Raw genomic sequence first — 18,665 nt, 5'->3', positions numbered from 1 at the left:
AACCCCATTACAAAAACTTCCTAATGGGATGTTAATAAAGATTCACTGATTTTGCAGTCAATTTTATTGTCTTCATTGTTATATTAATATTTAATATTTCTTAACATAAAAAATCTTTTTTTTTACAATAAAACAAGGCATTTTTTTTACTCTTAAACGATTTATTTTTCTATAACCAACGCTTCTTCACGGTAATAAAATATTTGTTTACAGCTTAAAAAAAACTTCCGTTTGTTAAAAAATCATTTTGTAATTATTAAATATCTCTTTTATCAGTCTATAAATTGTTGATACCAATTTTATAATTTTATTTCCAAGTCTCGATTAAATTATTTTAATCTTGCTTAATACTATGATAAAATAGACGTCCTGAAATAGGTCATATACACACAAGTTCTTCATTCACGTACTTATCAACCCAGTAGAAGGGTGTTTAACCTTCCAGGTACCTGCGTCATTTATTAATAATCAATTTGACTTTTTTTTATTGCAAGATAGGTTTTCGGAGCATGATACGTCGTGTTAAAGTGAAAACAGTTAGTACAGCGTGATCATTGCCTAAAAATAAAGGACTGGTTCTTGAATTCTACACCACGTTTTATCGGTCAGTTTCTGAGTGGTAAATTGTTTCAGGAAGAGAAGTTAATTTGGAATACTGCAGGTAATTTAGAATGCGGAAGTTTGCGGATAGTACTATCGTCATCTGTATTTTAGTGAAACCCAATTTTAAAGTAGTTTCTGATCATTAATGTCTATGCTTATCATTACTATAACCAGTGAATTTATCATTTTTCCAATATTCCAATCAAAGATTTCAATGAATCTTATTTATATGATTCATGTTTATTTTCTTTCACGTAAAAGATTAACTTAATTCACTCAACACCAATAAATTCACAATTTTATCAGCAAAACATGAGAGTTAATTCTCAGCATAATGAAACTATTCTGTCAAACAATATAAAATTTATAATAATTTGATATGTTATCTTTGAAAAATGTGTTCGCAACTATTTTTATATTGAGTCAGCTTCTTATTTTCCTCAAATGTGCGACCTCTGACTTTTCGTTGCAGTATATACAAAGTGCTGACACTGCACCGATTACATCTACGTACATTATATTTACTTTCTCTACATCAGGTACATAATAAAAATGTCTGGTGGAATTTTAAAAAATAAATTCAACATTCTAGAAATAAAAGTTTGATCTATCCAATTTTCACGAAAATTTCTTTCTTTTTTTTTTAATAAAAAAAAACTTTTCGCTGACTAACTGTTTTTCCTGTATCTCTTTACGCCTGTCTCGTTGGCACTTGAGTTTCTCCAACGAGCCGGCGGCAACATTTCGATCTTTGAAGATTAAACGCAAAGAAATGAGATGGGGGTTTGACAGAACGTGCACAAATAACGGTGAGAAAGAGAAGCTTTTACTTTTCTCGATTTTGCAGAACTCTTGAAAATGTGCAAGCGTAGCGCACTAGTAAAACGAGTCATGGTTTAAGGGAATTATAGCTAAGCTGATGAAGAGAGTGATTATATTTTTGTGTAGGAAATTCCACTTGTAAAAATACTCTCTTGTTGTATATTTATATTTAGATACTGTTATTATAAACAGTGGATTGTATTTCAATTAGTTTTTAATGGAATATAAGGGTTTAGAAATGGAAACTAGTTTCTTTATTGTAAATAAAATCTCACTGATGAGAGTAGATTATAATTTAGAAAAACAGTAGGCTACTTATTTGTAGAATATATATAGATATATTGTGATAGAAAATTACATTTTTACATTTCATGAAATCATGTTTAAAAAAGAAAACTAGATTTTGAAGTTTTGGGATGTAGTTGGATAAAAAATTCTAATTTCAGTGTGGAGAAGAGATTTAGCTAATGATAACATCTTGGATGTTTTAAGAAGCTCAGTCATCAGATTATAAACTTAGTCGTAATGTCACATAAATTTTCAATTAGACCATGCATTTTCAAGCCCAAAGTTTTCTCGATTTAATGTTTCATTAAGCTAAGGAATTCTATCACAAAAGTTTGCTGATTTCTAATTTCTTATTTGACAATAGTGTAGAAGAAGTATCATCCGTATTTTAAGTCATTGTTAGCTCGACATAACTAATATAATTGGAAAGTATGATTAAGAAAAAACTTTAGATAAACAGCAAATAAATTTTATTGTTATGTTTTTTTTACGGAGAAGGTAAGTACTCTTTGGATCATTTATGTAAATAGAATCAGCTTAGAAAAAGGTTGCTAGCAGAAAAAAAGAGATGAATAAATAAATATGTAATTTGGTCGTGTCTGACTTAAGAAAAATTATACTACTTAAAAGAGAAATAAAAATCAATGGAAACATTTTCTAGTTATAAAAATAATTTGTACAATAAATTGAATAAAAAAGGTAAATAATTTTTATGTGGATAAATCTAAAAAAGGGGGAAAATTTATTTTCAAATAATGATAAAGAATTCAAAAGTTTGTTAGGACTTATCCATGCATGATAATTCGTTGAATGATACAATTACAATGGTAAAATAATAAAAAAAATGCACAGTTTCGATTACTACATAATATCAAGTGAGTTTTATGAAAAAAATTTTTTTAACAGTCATGACAAAAGTGCACTGAGTTTTCATATTTATTTTGAAAATAAAATCACAAAACAAATTCTAAATGCTACAAATGTAAAAAAATATCGAAAAATGCATCACTGGTCAAAATATCCAGACATATGTGTACTATTCGTAACGTAAACTTTTATTTATTCGAAAAATTCACATAACTGAACAAAATTGCTTTACACATGATATTTTGTTTCACGTGAAATTACCGATTCCCTAAGTAAATTAAAATTATGATAAACTTTTATGACATTTGAATTTATTCAATATGATGTTGAGAGATAATTTCCCTTTCAAGCATCGAAAAATATGCATTTCCGGAACTTTTTTCGCTAAAGAATTAACTGAAACATTTGCTATTTTCAAACAGGATATTCATTCATTCATAGAGCCTATATTCATTCGATTTTATTACTAAATGTCCATTACAATAGACGAATTATATTCACCTTTGTTAACTTTTATAAGAAGTTTTATCTATATTTTTCATTAATAATTATCAGTAGATAAACAAATGTAAAAAGAAAATTAATATTAGAAAAAATATAATAGGGATTTCCATCGAAATCAATCCAAATAATTTGAAAGATATATCCGAATATTGTGATTAAAAAAAAAGTTGTTGGCTATTATTTCAACTCAAGTCAACTAAAAAATGAATCAGAATTATTAACGAGATTGAAAAATCGAATGAAATGGACTATCATATATAAAATTCAGTTACTAGCCATCGAGTAGTAATGTTTACTAGCGTGGAAAATATACTCCGGAATGTAATATAAATTTAGAAGAAAAATTGGCCTCGGTGAAAAATAACTTTATTACTACACAGACAATAATATCACTTTACATTGACTGCATGCATAAGATGTAGTTTTAACAACGTACGTACAACTACTAAACAAACCTTTGAACAATTGTTTTTCTCAACGATTCGTGCAATTTCGACCTCCAACACAACTTACACTTTCGTTCTTTTTCAGGTCAGACTATTTTATGATATGAGCTGTACAGATTTATAACTTGAAATTAATTTTAGGAGAGTTGATCATTTCTAATTCTTTAACAATCGATTTCAACATTATACATAAGTTTCATAGCTCCTTAATGTTTAATAATGTAGTTAATCAACTCATATTTTTAAAAAAAAATTATAAATTATGAGAGTTATATTGAAATAATCTATCATAATAATTATCGTTTTAATCTAATAAAAAGAGGTCTGGATGAAAATTGGATTGTCAACACTGCCAATCTTTAATTAAATTTTTGCAAACTTTATTGGGTCATCTTTATATAATTGTCCGTCAAATAAAAATTCGAGCAGTGTCAATACATCATCATTTTTTCTTAGAATAATTAGGAGGAAAAAAAGCTCATAAACAAACACACGTAAGTCCCTAGAAATATTCCTTTAAAAATGATGCATTCCGATTTAAAGGTCCTTAATGTAGAGATATATTGAAATTTTTGATTAATAAAAATGGGTCCTTTACAACTTCCTGTAAATTTATAAATGAAAGTTTATAAATAAAAACAATCATGCTCCAATCTTTCTAGGCATAAAAACGATCTTATAAATTTGAATAACTTTACACAGACTAGATTTTTGTGCCTGGAAATATTGAAGAACCAAAATGATAAAATTTTGAGGATCAGGGGTTAAATTTATGGTATCATATTGTGAAATAAGAATAAAATTATAGCTTGAGAAAAAATTTTAACAAATCAGTTAAGAGTTGCTAACAAGAAATTCAGTCGTTTGTCAATTAGCATAAAAAATGGAGACATGCATCCTCAAACAACTAGGGACCATGGGAATCTTTCTTATGTTATTCTTTCAGTGTGCAATTATTTTACAAAATAATATTACGTAATATATGTTATGTTTCTGACGTACACTTAGTTTTAAATAATATTTTTTCATCAAACTGGATCGATCCTCATCAGCACTTATCTAAAAATCAATAATCCTAATTGAAGCCTGATTAATTATTGCGTATTAGGATACGTCCTAATTGCAACAGTTGGACTTTGGCCATCAGTTGATCAATTGTATTAAAATTCCATCAAAAAATTGAAATGAAAATAAAATGGCTTAATACATAGACGATAAATACAAAGTAAGAGAATGTAATTAGAACAAATGAATTTGAGTCAGTTTGAATTTGATGCTCAAACAAATATACAGACTTGTTTCTTCAAAAATACGGTGTACCCTTATTTTTTAATCTTCAATAATTCTTCGAGTACCTAAACCTCATTAGAACTCACACCTCAATATAAATAACGATTGAAATGACCACTAGTCCCAGTTTCTCATCAAGTCACCATCAGCCTCCAAGAACCTATCTTTTCGTAAATGAAGTTGCTCCACTGTCAACATCTCCTTATTTTAACGTGGCTATATAATAAACAATTCATTTTGAAGTTATAAGTCAACTGAATCCTCGTCTAAACTTTGGTAAAATGAATAAATTAAATATACATAAGTTGAGCCTTATAAATTCGATTGCTTTATTTATCGCAACATTGAGCGCATTAAATATAATATATAATTAAATATTGAATTCCTTGGAACGTTTTATGAGGTTGTTAAAATATAGGCAAGTGGTAGTAGTAGCAAAAGTGTAATCGAAAAAGCTTAAACGTGCGGCTCAACTCTTACAAAATTTATGATGACTGTTACTTTATTTATTTCGTGTGCTGTTGCTCAGGATTCAATTTAGTTTAGTATACTCGGTAGCATTAGAGCCTTTACTTTACCCAGCACCATTGAAATAGATACTCGATTCGCTTTGCATCCAAACAGTAACGTGAGTATAAATAGAACAAGAGGGAGAAAGAGAAAGAGTTGCTTGATTAGGCGTGACATCCGATGTGGGTTGTTATTCCTGTCGTACGTGAGTCGTGAAACACGTTGACAGAATGTTCAAAGAATGGAACGATCTAGAGTTTATGAGTCAAAATGTGCCATGCCATGTTGCAATCATTGATTCCATTACATTATGGATCTGGTATTATTGTAGTATGAAATTTAGCACATTTATAACAATGTATATCACAGTTGGTGATTTAAAATTGAAACAACTTTGCCATTACATCATATTAATAGAATTATTAAGCTCCGAGAGAAAATACAAAATAGAATTTTGCCTTCACGCTTGATAGGATTAGAATGTTCACCAAATAGCAGGCGTAATAATTCTCAGTAAGTTGGTAAATTGGAATATAAATAATTGAGTGATTTTTGTCTGGAAAGTCAGGAAAAGTGGGAGTGTAGGTACAGGCAAAAATAATACCTTGCGTACTGATTTGTGTGAACATACAAAATGCCTGGTATGAATAGATACAGTATACGTAGTTATGTCTCAATAACTCACCTACAAACTAGATGTGCACTTTCACCTCTGAAGATATATGGTGGCACGTCTACGGAGTGCAACTCTAGTGTGGTTACTGAAACATAGAAATAGCAAATAAAAGCACGTTAAAAGATACTCAAATAATAGATATGTAAACTAAACATATTTTACGTTTGTAAAATATTACAAATTTTTAGCACAAAATGATGGAATTTTATGTCTATCACTATTCTACATCACTTCATAAATATTGAAGAAAATAGAAAAAAAAAAGGAATCGTGAGTCGTTTTAGCTTTGATAGTATAGGTCTCTTGTAAAGTTAACTTTAGTCTTAAATCCGTTTTCACACTTTGTGAAATAAACTAGAAAGGTTTGATAAATTGTTTCATTCAAAATCTAATCAGATTGCTTTGAAATGCATCTCAGGAAATCAGCTAACAAATAAAATCAATTGGAACATTTTAAGAGATATTGTTGATAAAAGTTGTCCATGTTTGTGACAAAAGTTTTCAATTTAATTTACAGTAGAAGAAGTGAGATTATTTTTTTATCATTTAAAAATCGAGGGTAAAAAAATTTACTTAAATACCCTGAAAGCAATTTAATGGATCCAAATTTAATCAGATTCAAGTTACCGTGAAATGCATCAAAAAATTGGTCATTGAAAGCATTGAAGCCTTTTGTGAGCCATTGTTCGATTCAATGATTTTAGATTATTTAGTATGTAATAAAAATTTTATCGATTATGTTTCAAAAAATAAATTGACCTTTTTGTATATAGCTACTTGGTCGATTTGTCTCGCAGTGATTGAAGTCTGATTAAACTTTCAAAGAAATTCGTTCGATGGTTTTTAAATATTTTAAGTATGACTTGATGAGTTTTAATTCAACTTTCATCAAATATAAGTCAATTTAGAATAAATAAAAAATATTGTAAAAAACGAAGTTGATAATTTATTCTGGTCCAAATTTGAGTTCAAATTGATTAAGCATTATTTTAAATATTTGAAACAAAAATAGAAATTGATGAAAAAATTTTTTAATTGTTGCTAAAATACAGTGTGGCGTAGAGAAACCTTGAATATTTTTTTACAAGATTTCATTGAATTTCGATCAATTATGGAAACGAGTTTTTTAATTTTTCTATTCTAATCGAGAGAAGGTTCGATTAATTGATTTTTAATCTCTCGAGCAGGAATTTGTGTAGTCTTTAATTTAATTTAGATTCCGTGCTGGTATAAATGAGGTTTAAAAAGACTTTGATGAATAAGGATATAAAATGTACCCACTTATTTTGAGTAAAGCTCAATTATCATAAATGGAATAATAATACAATATTTAAAATTCGATAATTTTAAACTTTTTCTAAATTATGCTGCAGATAAAAATCTCCAATAATTAATCAGAAAATGAATATTTACATTAGATGATTAAAACAAAATTTCGACGATTTAGTTTATTTTTTTTATGATGAGGACATTTGTAGAACTTGAATAAGTTACAATTTTCAAAAAATCTTCTATTAAAATTTTTTAGATTTTATTGCTTATTAATTTTTTCGAAGAATTATGTAAAAATTTGTCGTAACTAAAAAGATCTAACATAAAATTATTTATACGTTGTTTGTTACAGATGTTAGTAATGTTTGCACTCAGTAAACTAAACAAATATGTTCTAAACAACGTTTCTAGTATGTATCTATAGATTCGAGTTACATATAATCAATTGGAAAAAGCATTAAATTAAGAGAAACAAAAACCATCATGAAAAGATTGTTTCTACACTATAAATTTTCAAGGAGATTCAAAGATTTGCAAATTTTTATGCATCAAACAATTAAGAAGTAAATTTTAAAATTTTATTTGCTGTTGGCAATTCAATTCATTTACAAAAAAATTATTTAAATCAAAAATACCATAAATAAATTAGAAAAACTACTTTTCATATCAAGTAGTTGATATAAAAATAAGTAATTATTCGAAAAAAAAGATTTGTTATTTAAAGGCAACTTTTAATTAAAACAAGAATAATGAGATTGCAAGACTCTAAGAGTTAACTGTAAAAAATGGCAAGATTAAATCTATCATAATTTTTTCAAAATAGAGCCTCGGCCAAACACATTCAATCATTTTTAATGTTCCTTCGTTTATTTTTCATAGTTCAACTTCTAAACAATCACCTTCCTTATTTTTTTCTTCTCCGAATAAACCTTACGTTGAAAAAAAATATTACAACACATCACGTTATAGTTATTAGTAGCAAATTTAATCTGATTTTGTCTTATGCAACTCAAAGTAAAGCTTAGGAGGCCGAACTCGTGTCGCCCTGACCCTTGACCCTCTTGGAGTCACAAAGGAAGTATTCGGAGGGGAACACTTCCCTTAGCCATTGCATGACCACTCGACCTCCTATTATATGGTCACGCCAAATACGAACGCCCTCCTTCATAGGCCAGCTAGAAAATCGATTTATGTTTTTTTTTGCCACTTAAGGGATTCATTGTAAGCTAGCATCTCCTATGATTTTAATAAACATCCTGAAGCCTACTTATTTTTCTAAAAATGACTCCACTATATGGTGGATATACTTAAACAATACATAAGAGTTGGTCGATAAGTTTACTTTATGTAAAAGAGATTTAAATATAAGACTAAAGCAAACTTTATATTCGGACAAGGTTTTAACGTGGAAAGCTTAATACAACGTACAAAATTTACGTTGTAAGTTAGTCATTCCAACTCCTGGAGGACTCGTAAATTATGCCGTAGAATTATCGATCGCCTCAATACCATAGTAGGTAAGTTTTCTCTCTCTCTCTATTTCTAGTCTAAACAAGTCGGAGATGTTTCTACTTAGCTGAGCTTTTCTCGAATAAAGACGAATACAATAAAAGGTACTGATTCACCTGCAGAACAAAAGTTTTATAGTAAAACATACAAGGATTTATCTCTCAAAAAGATATTTTCGAGGAGAAAATGAGAAAACTATACATGCACTATATACTTTGCAGTATTTTCATTAGAAAACTTTCTGATAAAATTATTGTGCGGAAAATTAAAAATTTTTTAACTTTCAACAATAGTTGATATAGTTAATATATTAAACAATAACTACATTTATAGAGTTATTTTATAATTGTAACTCTACGAGTCAGTTGCAATCTATATGTAAAACTTTTACCGTTGGTAAGTACATAAATGCACTTGGGGCGGACGAATTAAAGGGAAGAACGCAGTAAAAGTTTTTATGGGCCTCAGGACGATGCGATGCTCACGTTCGCTAGGAAAGGCGGATATGCATAGTCGCCTATTAAAAATTCTCAAACACTTTCGCGAAATAACGTTGCGTGCGCCAATATTAAATATTTAATATGAATGCATAGAACGCAGGTTTCAACGCAGGTCGTTATAAACAGAAACTAGTTATGGAATGTATATTTATGTATATGTACATGTATGGTACATGTATATATAAATTTTATACATGAATACAACTTTTTTCCACCACTGAAAACGTACAGTCATTTATCGTACTTCATTAACATTTATCACGTAATGTTATTCGCTTTTTACTCTAGCCGTAAAAAAATTTCAATCTACTCGGGTGTATTATTCTTGACATTAGTTACCTCAAAGTTTTGATAAGATTAATGATATCAGATTTAAATTTAGCGAATATGAATTATAATAAATTGCTATGCCCAGAGTTAAGTTTCGTTGGCAACTTCTGCTCACCAGTGTGTCACATCGGAGAGTATTATTTATGCATTAACTGGGCAGTGAAGGTAGACCTAAAAAATATATTCCAGCTTCAATGAGGAATGATAGAATAATTGTCAATGATAATCGAAGCTTAATTATGAAATAAATGGGAAACCTATCCCAAAGGATTAATTTAGTTAATCAATCATAATGTTTAATATTATTTTTGATTTGTCAATAGTTTCATATAAAATCTTAATTGTTGAGCTGATGTCCTTAAGGTTGATAGAATGCTAGACTAGAATAAAAACTACATCAACTGATCATGCTAATTTTTTATTTTCTTTCATGTACAATAATTGTACTTCAAAGGTCTAAAAATTGTCTAAGCTATTAGTGTAATACTTAGATAGAACAAAAAGATAAATCATTGAATAAACAAAGTAACTATCAAACTTGTAATAAAATAAATTCAATTAAAGTCAATGCGATCCATAACTTATGATGATTAAGTAAGATTTATTATTGAATAAAAAAGGTTAAATAAAATAACCAATTCTGATGCAGTTGCTTCAATGTATTTCACAGTTAAAATTTTTTGAACATCATTTTAATGGTTGTTAATATTATTTTCAGACTCTAGTACATTAATAATTTTGTTCGAAAGGCGTGAAACATTTCAATTGAAATTTATTATTTTCTTTAAATCATTTTACTATCAACAACAAATAATGAATCATATTCACTGTAAATTGTAGTGTTTCAATTCAAAACACTAAGTGTAATACTACAATTTGCAGTGATTTAACAGACCGAGCAAAAAAAAGATAATTTTTTATGAATTTTTTACAAAATATTCGTAGTTCTGCTTTTAACAATTAGATTGTTCTCGGTGGAAACATTTTTTAAGCTCTGTTAACAAATCATTTTTTTTCAACAAGAAATCATTATTTTTATTATGATGCAATAAAATGAATAACGGACGAAGTTTGTATACTTTAATATTCACTCAATCGAATTAAAAAGCTTGAGTTAATGGATCATTGAAAATCATATATCAAAAGATCAATAGTAAGTAAACTTTAATTAAAAGTATTCATTTAATATTTTATCCACAGAAGAACCTTTTGTTCTAAAAAGCATTTTAACAACATGTGTTTGTGCGCAATACATTAATAGCAAGAAAATTATTCTTATACCTTTTAGGTAATAGTTTATGAAAGCTTTAATCTATTATAGATGCCTTTTCTCACAACTCATAGGTATTAGTGAATAATCAAGAGATCACAAGCCATCTACTGTAAAAAAGTAAAGAAAATTGATTGAATAAAAGATTTATTAATTAAAGCCTATAATCTATTAAAATTGTCGACATGAAATATGTTTTTAATGCTCTCAAATATTCGATAATTATCGGTAACTGACTGTTAAAATTTATTGAATTTCAATAAAATATATTTCATAAATTTCAATTAATTTATTTTTAGTACGAGGTATACTAGAATAGTTTTAAAAAAAGATGACAAGTTCGTTTCACTTAATCATTCATTCAATCTGAAGATTTTTACTTTTAATAAACGAGGTAAAGAGCAAAAAAGATTATTTTCACAACTTTAAAAATCATAAAAAAATTCATTTGATTAAAATACAATTTTTATTTTACATAAAGTGCATAATAAATTTGAAAAAGCAACTTTGCTATTCAACTTTTGTATTTTGTTTTCAAACAAGATTAACAATAAACGAGAATAAATTTCGAATGATTTTATTTAGTACGGAGATTTGACAAGATTGAAAACAAAATAATAATTTTTATGAAATTTACTTCACAATAGTAAAGCTATTTTTGATAAATTTATAAAATTGAAGGCTGTATATCAATAACAGTAATGTTATAATGAAAATATATTTTGGAAAATGGAAATTGTAGTATTATATGAATATTTCAATTTCACCAACAGTCGCAATGAAGCAAAACTGATACGAATGGTATTGGATTGATGAGAATTATTTTTATCGAACAATTATTTTAAAATTATCAAAAATTTCAAAAAATATCCACTTTTAAGCTCCATTTTCTATTGCATCATTATTGTAGAAATAATTTGAAAAAATTTTTTTTCCATCAAAGTTAACTCATCCCTTTACTTTTTCCTGCATTCAAGAATTTCTCAAAGTAGAATAAATCAATTACGTTCTGACTCACCACGTTAACTACAATATTAATATACATTTCCAGCAAATAACAGTAAAAAACAGCGAAAAGACAAACTATTAAATAAAAAAACCATAAGCAACAGTACTTTTATGCATACAAGTAAAAAAAAAAATAGTTAAAATAGATAGTTAAAAAAGTTTTTTTATAAGCTTATGTGAAAGTTTTACTATTCTTTACGTTGGCTAAAACACTCCATCCATTTACTGCTCTCAAAAATATTTTTTCAACACTAACGACTCTAACTTTTTCCCCTACAACTACATGAATATTATGATATTTTTATTACACGATTTGAAGCATGACTAATGAGATTATAAAAATATTTTCAATAAAAAATAGTTGTCGGCTTTAATTAACAGGTTCTCTCCTTTTGTCACTAATTCTAGCATCTATGATAGCTAATTGCCAGGACCAGTAGCAAAACCGACGTCAGTGAGATAGGTCATGAGGCTTTTCACTCACGTGTCATAGTCATGAGCAAAATAACTAGGTGGTTTATGAATGTGGCACTATGATTAACTTGAAAGTTTGATAAAATGGTTTTGTCAAGTCAAGAGAAAACAATTTAAATATTAAAACTAGTAACAGGAATATGAGAATTGTCATTAAAGTCAGTAGACATATCTTGTGTAATATGATTGTTGTCTCTCGATAAAGCTTTATTTTATTACGAAAAAAATGTCGAGTAGAAAATATCGTTGTTCTGATAGATCTATTTTGACGAGAAAGCCAGTGACAGATGTGATAGTCGTGACGAATAAACGGTGCTTGTATCACTACAGTATCACACAGCATTGCGGGTACTGTCGAGGTTTGTTCTGTATCTAAAGCAGGATTTCATTCGTAAATCTTCAACCGTGGGCTGCAAGCAGAACGAATCGCCGATTCTCGTTTTACTTCACCAACCTTTTACCTCTGTGTACTTGGATACCCTAGATGCCATCTCGTCAGCTTCAGTTCTTTTACTCTTGTTTCTTCGACCATACACTTTTTTCTTTTTACTAGAATTTAGTCTGACGTGACCTATTGGCCTGCCGTTAGTTCAAAGTTCACCACACTTTCTGATTTTTTCCCCTATTCATTCCAATGTCCTCTGTAGTTAGATAAATTTCCTTTCCAAGATATATCGAATTTATCATAGATTTTTCGATGTTTTATTTAAATGCTGACCTTATTTGCGATTAATATATCACTAACAGCTTCGACTAATGTATACTAAGGTCTTTTTTACCCGTTTTTTTGTCTGGAGTAAAGAGACCGATAGATAGACATGTTTTAAACAAAGGATAAATAGCTGTAATTGAGGTAATAAATTGGTATTTGCATGAAAGCAATTATACTGGAATTGTGGTCGAAAATATTTTTAACGTTAATTATACTGAGTTAAAGAAAAAACATGTGATGTAAAGAATGATTACAATCTAACACAAATACTACAAACCCAAAATTTTCAAAGTGTCCTAAAATACTTCACATCAACAAAATGAAATAATTTTGAATATCAAGCCATTGACTTTCATTGAATTGAAAATATTTATAGCTAAAACTATTTTTTATTTTGATGTATTTATAGATTTCTTTAACAGGAATAAAGGTTATTGTATATGCAGACATCCAAACTGTTGAAACACAGAATCTTTTTTATGATTGAATTGCATCAGATTCATTCATTTGATTGCTAATTGAGTTGTATTACATTTAATAGATATCACTATGCATTGGGTAGCTTTGTTTATGGATAAAATTGTTTCAAAAGAAATCAAATTTAATCAAAATAGCTTAAAGCTGAACACCTCCAGTACCCCATAATGATTCCTATAATATAAAACCAAGTGAAAAAGACACTGGATCCAAGTTCGAGTCCATCATAAGTTTTTTTTACTTTAATTAATATAAAATTGTTCCAGTCCTGACCTCAAACAATTTTTATTTCAAACGAAATAATTAATAAAGTGAAAACAAAAGAAAATAGAAATTATTTTTTCTATATATTCCAATTATCTCTGGGTCACCTATATTATATGGGTAATTATCACCAAGACATTTTTTCAAGCTAAATAGAATGAATACAATACTCACCTAATAATTAAATATGACCAACAATTAACACCAGCAATTGTAACTACACGTGCATACTCTAAAACCTATTTAAAAACATCATCTGTTTATATATTTTTTCTTTAATTTTTTCCTAAGCCATATGTTTCCATTTCGAGTATCCACTTAATTTTATTAAATCCCCGATACAGAAAAAATATTACCGTTGACCATAATTCACATTGATTAAATTTGTTTAATTATATTCATGGCATTAAAAATTAACTAGTCAATATTAACTTGCATAATACACATAAAAATTAAAATTAATTAAATTTAAACAGATAAAGTTATTTACTCAAGATAACCCGCCAAAAAATGATTTTTTGTAATATAATTTATTTTTACCAGCTATATTGTTAGTTAATGAATATTGGATATAAAGTAGATGTAAAAAATAACAAAGATTTTTCAAGTTTTTGTCTAGTCATCATAATATCGATTTTACACGTTATGTCAAGATGCCTCTCACCCTCTACTCCTTATGCCACTTTGGCTATAGAAGTTTCTAAGCGTCACGCAGACATAGTTGGTCACGTCTGAGGCAAGAGAAACGCACGCTATAGGGTAAAATATTAATATTAACTGCTTTACTGCGTGCTCATGAGTCTGCGTTATTCACTCACTTTCTCATTTCATGCACTAACCAGTGCTTCCGAGAAATATTGCGTACTTCTGCTATATGACATTTGATTACTTTCTCGTACTCGATTTAAGATAATTATAAACGTATAGATCTTGATTTTTATTTACATTGAAATGGCTTAATGAAAAATAAAAAAAACTTTAGATTAACAATAATAATAAAGCCATAAATGCTCTGTTGAAGAAGTAAAATTATTTTTTACATTACTTAATTCTAAAGAAAGCATTCTGGTAGATTAAAATTATTCATTGGCATAAAAGACTGCTTTTCTTATTGTTTCAAGTTACTTTTGAGTACTGAAAACCTTCATATTTTCTTTTCCTTAAATATTCTATTCTATTTTTCATTAAAGTATGGTAAATAAAGGCACCGATGTTTGACGCTATCCGTAAAAAACGACTTCAGATCTGAGCAGATCTGTATTGTGGGACTATTTTTGTTAATAAATTCAGATCTGCTCAGATCAAATGTCATCTAAATATCAATTCAAAAGACAATGCTAATTAAAATGAATTATTTATTTAATTTAAATCTTATTATTGAATAAATATTTTAATGTCATGATTATGATTTAATTCCTGTGCTGAAAATAGTTTTTGAGGTAAAGTAATGATACTCAGGTAGACTCGATCCTAGATCCCTCGTAATTGCAGTAGACATGCATAATTACTACTATACTAACCCAGAAAACTTAAGATGTTATTTTTAAATTATCTATTTGTATAACTGCGGCTATTTATTGTTATTACATCGTTTACAAAAATGATTGACTTTTCATAGATCTCATTAAACCTGATTTCTTTTTCAAGGAAATTTATGTATTTTTCTTTAAATCGTAATATAGATCTGGTCGATTCTGAACTCGTTTTTCACCGATAGAAAATAAAACTAGAAACTATAACCAAAGCTAGAACATGTTTATGTTGATAATGTAGTAAAAAAGTAAAAAAAAATACTGATGATTGTTTCAGCATTCACTTTACTTTTCTGTGCTCACTTCAAAAGATTTTAGAACTTTAATAAAAAATATGAATTTTGTATGAAAAAATGTAACGGTTCCAAAATTTCAGATAATAGCATTTGCGAGGGTCATCTGTGTTTCTATATAGTTTTGAGGTCTAGACTAAGTAGTTTACGCTCGTCAGCCAGATGGCGTTCGGCTGGAAATTCGTGCGTAAGAGCAGATATATAGCTGGGATACAAAACTATTGCTAAAATTTCATGTGTCCCGAAAAATTCGTCCTACAGATCCTCACCCTTGCTAGAGCGAGGTTAATTTTCTTGCTATGGATATATCTTGGGTATGAGGGGCCACGCAATAGAGCGGTTATATTATATTTCTTTTCTCTGGTAAAAGTTAATTCAAGATTTTCAGAGTATGTTAAAATTGGTGAGAAAGTAAATCAAAAATATATGCAAAGAAACTTTACAGAGAATTTTGTTTTTTTTTTGCTAATATTGCTTCAAATTACCACCCCCTCCCCCACCTTATTATTCCTATCTTATTCATTCAAGTGATATTTTTTCATTAGTGAAAAATGCACTTTGTATAATTAATTCCATTAATCACCACTGAAACAAATCATGTTCCAATGAAATTGAATTACAAATGAAATAATGATTTTCAAAACTTTAACATAAAAAAACTATGTTAAGGAATGTATATATATATATTTTTACTTAGGAAGATCATCTCTAGAACATACTCCATTTCGGAAGAAATTATAATTGATGGAATAATACTGTAAAATTACACGAGTACACTTTGACATCCATCACCTTTCACTTTGAAAAAAATTTTTATAACAAATTTTCAACTACCTTTTATCACTCTATAAAAAATAGAAAAAAGAACACAAAAGACGTTCGTGAACTTGAAATAAAAGTAGAGAAATTAATTTTCTCTATTATTCCTTTTTTTTTAGTAATTTCATCTTAATTTTATAGAAAGATTAAAAAAATTCGTTTTAAATATTTACTTTTTTAAGTGAAGGTAAACTAAAACTCGTTTTGTTTATAAAAATGTAATAAGTTTTTATGCGACCCTCTAATTTTTAAAGTAGCATATTCAAATTTGTAACGAAACTCGATTTCCTGTGATGTGAATCTTTTTACCTTCACTTTACCATCCGTTAACAAACTATTGAAATGCATCCTATCACTTTATTGCAATAGTCAAAATACGATGAAAAGTTTTTATATTTTACATTTATTATCAATGCATTTCCATTTCGTTAGAATTACTTTATTCACAACATTAAAAAGAGGGATTTCAATTTCATTAATCCATTTATTTATTGTTATGACTTTATATGCTCACCTATATTTTATCGTTTAAATTATTCCATCAATTTCTGGTCATGTACACAGATGTTGTTGCTATGCGTCAGTCCTAACTTTAATAACTAATTACATAGGTATACAAATTTAAATTCTCTTGGAATTGTAATATAACAGGAAAAAAATACTACACCGAGAGAATTTTTGCATTAGCCATGAGTAAAAAATGACAAGTGCACTTTCGGAATAATAGAAGTACAAATATTTTTATTCAGCAGTGAAGTTTGGGTTGTCGTGAGTAACTATTTTACCAAGACACCTGTTAAATATCAAGTTTACTCTTAAGAATTCAAAATTTATTGTTAGATAGAAATATTTTTACTTTTGAACTTTAAATCATGCACTTGTCATTTTTTGCACTTACATCAAGTGCAAAAATTATCTGCGTGTAATATTGATTCGATATCTTGGTAAAAAGTTATGATAAAAAATTTTACGAATTTAGAAAACATTTGATCAGTTTCCAAAGAGGATATTATTTTTTTAAAAGTTATTTTGTTTTCTTAGAATTATTCTTGTTTGAAATATTAAATAAACAATGGAATTGATGAAATATTATCCGAAGAAATAAAGAAATTGATTATGACTATCTCAGGTTTAAGGAACTCTATAAACAAGAAAGTGGAACGTTAGTTGAGTACCATCTGGTCGCATTTCCCGGAAGCATTGTCCGGGTGGTACCGAGTGTGAACACGAGGGAAGCCGCTGGCAAGTGTAGTTGGGTGTATGTAGAGTAAGGCGCAAGCCAAGTTGATCAGTCAGGGGCGATATGTCGCCAGCAAGGTCCAGGCTATCAGGGGCAAAAAGGAGGAGGCGGCAATTGGCTGCGGGACCAGGAGAAATCTAGAGCCGAAGCAGCAGGAGAACAGGTCGAGCTGATGTTGAGAAAAGCGGTGGAATCCCCGGAAGCGATGCAACTTCAGTCGGAACTGGGATAACTTCTAGTTGACAATGAAGTCACTAACTCTAAGAAGTTAGAGACTTCAAAGTAATCCAAAAGGCAAAAATCGGAGGGTTGCACCCTCCTTTCTTCTCTTGACGTAATGCGTTGAGCGAAGAAGGCTCGTTCAGCGCTTCTCAGTAGGCAACAGGGGGTGCTGACAGGGCAAAGACTGAGGAAGAGGAGCTGGAGTCGAAATATAATTCGAGGAACCAAGAACGAAGGAGTTCTAGACTTTGGGCTCGGATGCATCCGTTTTCCAACCAAAAATTAACTCAATCCTGATCTGCGTGAATCATGTTATAAAGAAAGATTGCAGTGGCGCAATAAATTAAAGTTACTACGAGTATCGAGTCATTGCGGTATACGCAGCAACACTGAAACTGACAGACTGGTCCGTATAAGTGCCATGGGTGGAGGATACAAGAGCTCAGTAAAGATATGTGTCTTTGAGGAACTTGTAAAGGCGCTGGGAGACAAATGCACGTATGGAAGGTTCTCTAGCTGCTATGCAGAGGCCTTAGGGATGAGGCACCCAAGGCTTTTGTCAGGGAACCCACAGCTCAGGTCAGTAAGAACCTGATTGGACTGAGTAAGAAACGGTTACAGGTAGCTACTGGCACCATAACGAGACACTAGTTCATCTGACGTCAGATAAAGATGCAGGGACGTGCAGAGAGGACCGTGAGCTGGTACTGGAGAGCACTGGAGGAGATTCTTCTTCA

The 18,665-nt window shown here is 29.2% G+C and overlaps 1 protein-coding gene across 1 annotated transcript in view; it reads right to left on the bottom strand.

Moving 5' to 3' along the window:
* LOC118070049 (cell surface A33 antigen-like) overlaps window positions 1–18,665 on the bottom strand; it is a 55,825-nt gene that overhangs the window by 24,174 nt on the left and 12,986 nt on the right. Inside the window, exon 2 of the mRNA XM_035088467.1 lies at window positions 6,016–6,091. Coding sequence (XP_034944358.1) covers window positions 6,016–6,091 — 76 coding nt within the window. The remainder of the gene's footprint in view (window positions 1–6,015; window positions 6,092–18,665) is intronic.

The sequence above is a fragment of the Chelonus insularis genome, unplaced genomic scaffold, assembly GCF_013357705.1.
Source record: "Chelonus insularis isolate UGA/USDA-ARS -01 unplaced genomic scaffold, ASM1335770v1 contig_129_pilon, whole genome shotgun sequence".
In the NCBI taxonomy this organism is placed as follows: domain Eukaryota; kingdom Metazoa; phylum Arthropoda; class Insecta; order Hymenoptera; family Braconidae; genus Chelonus; species Chelonus insularis.
This window is presented reverse-complemented; position numbering and strand designations above follow the sequence as displayed.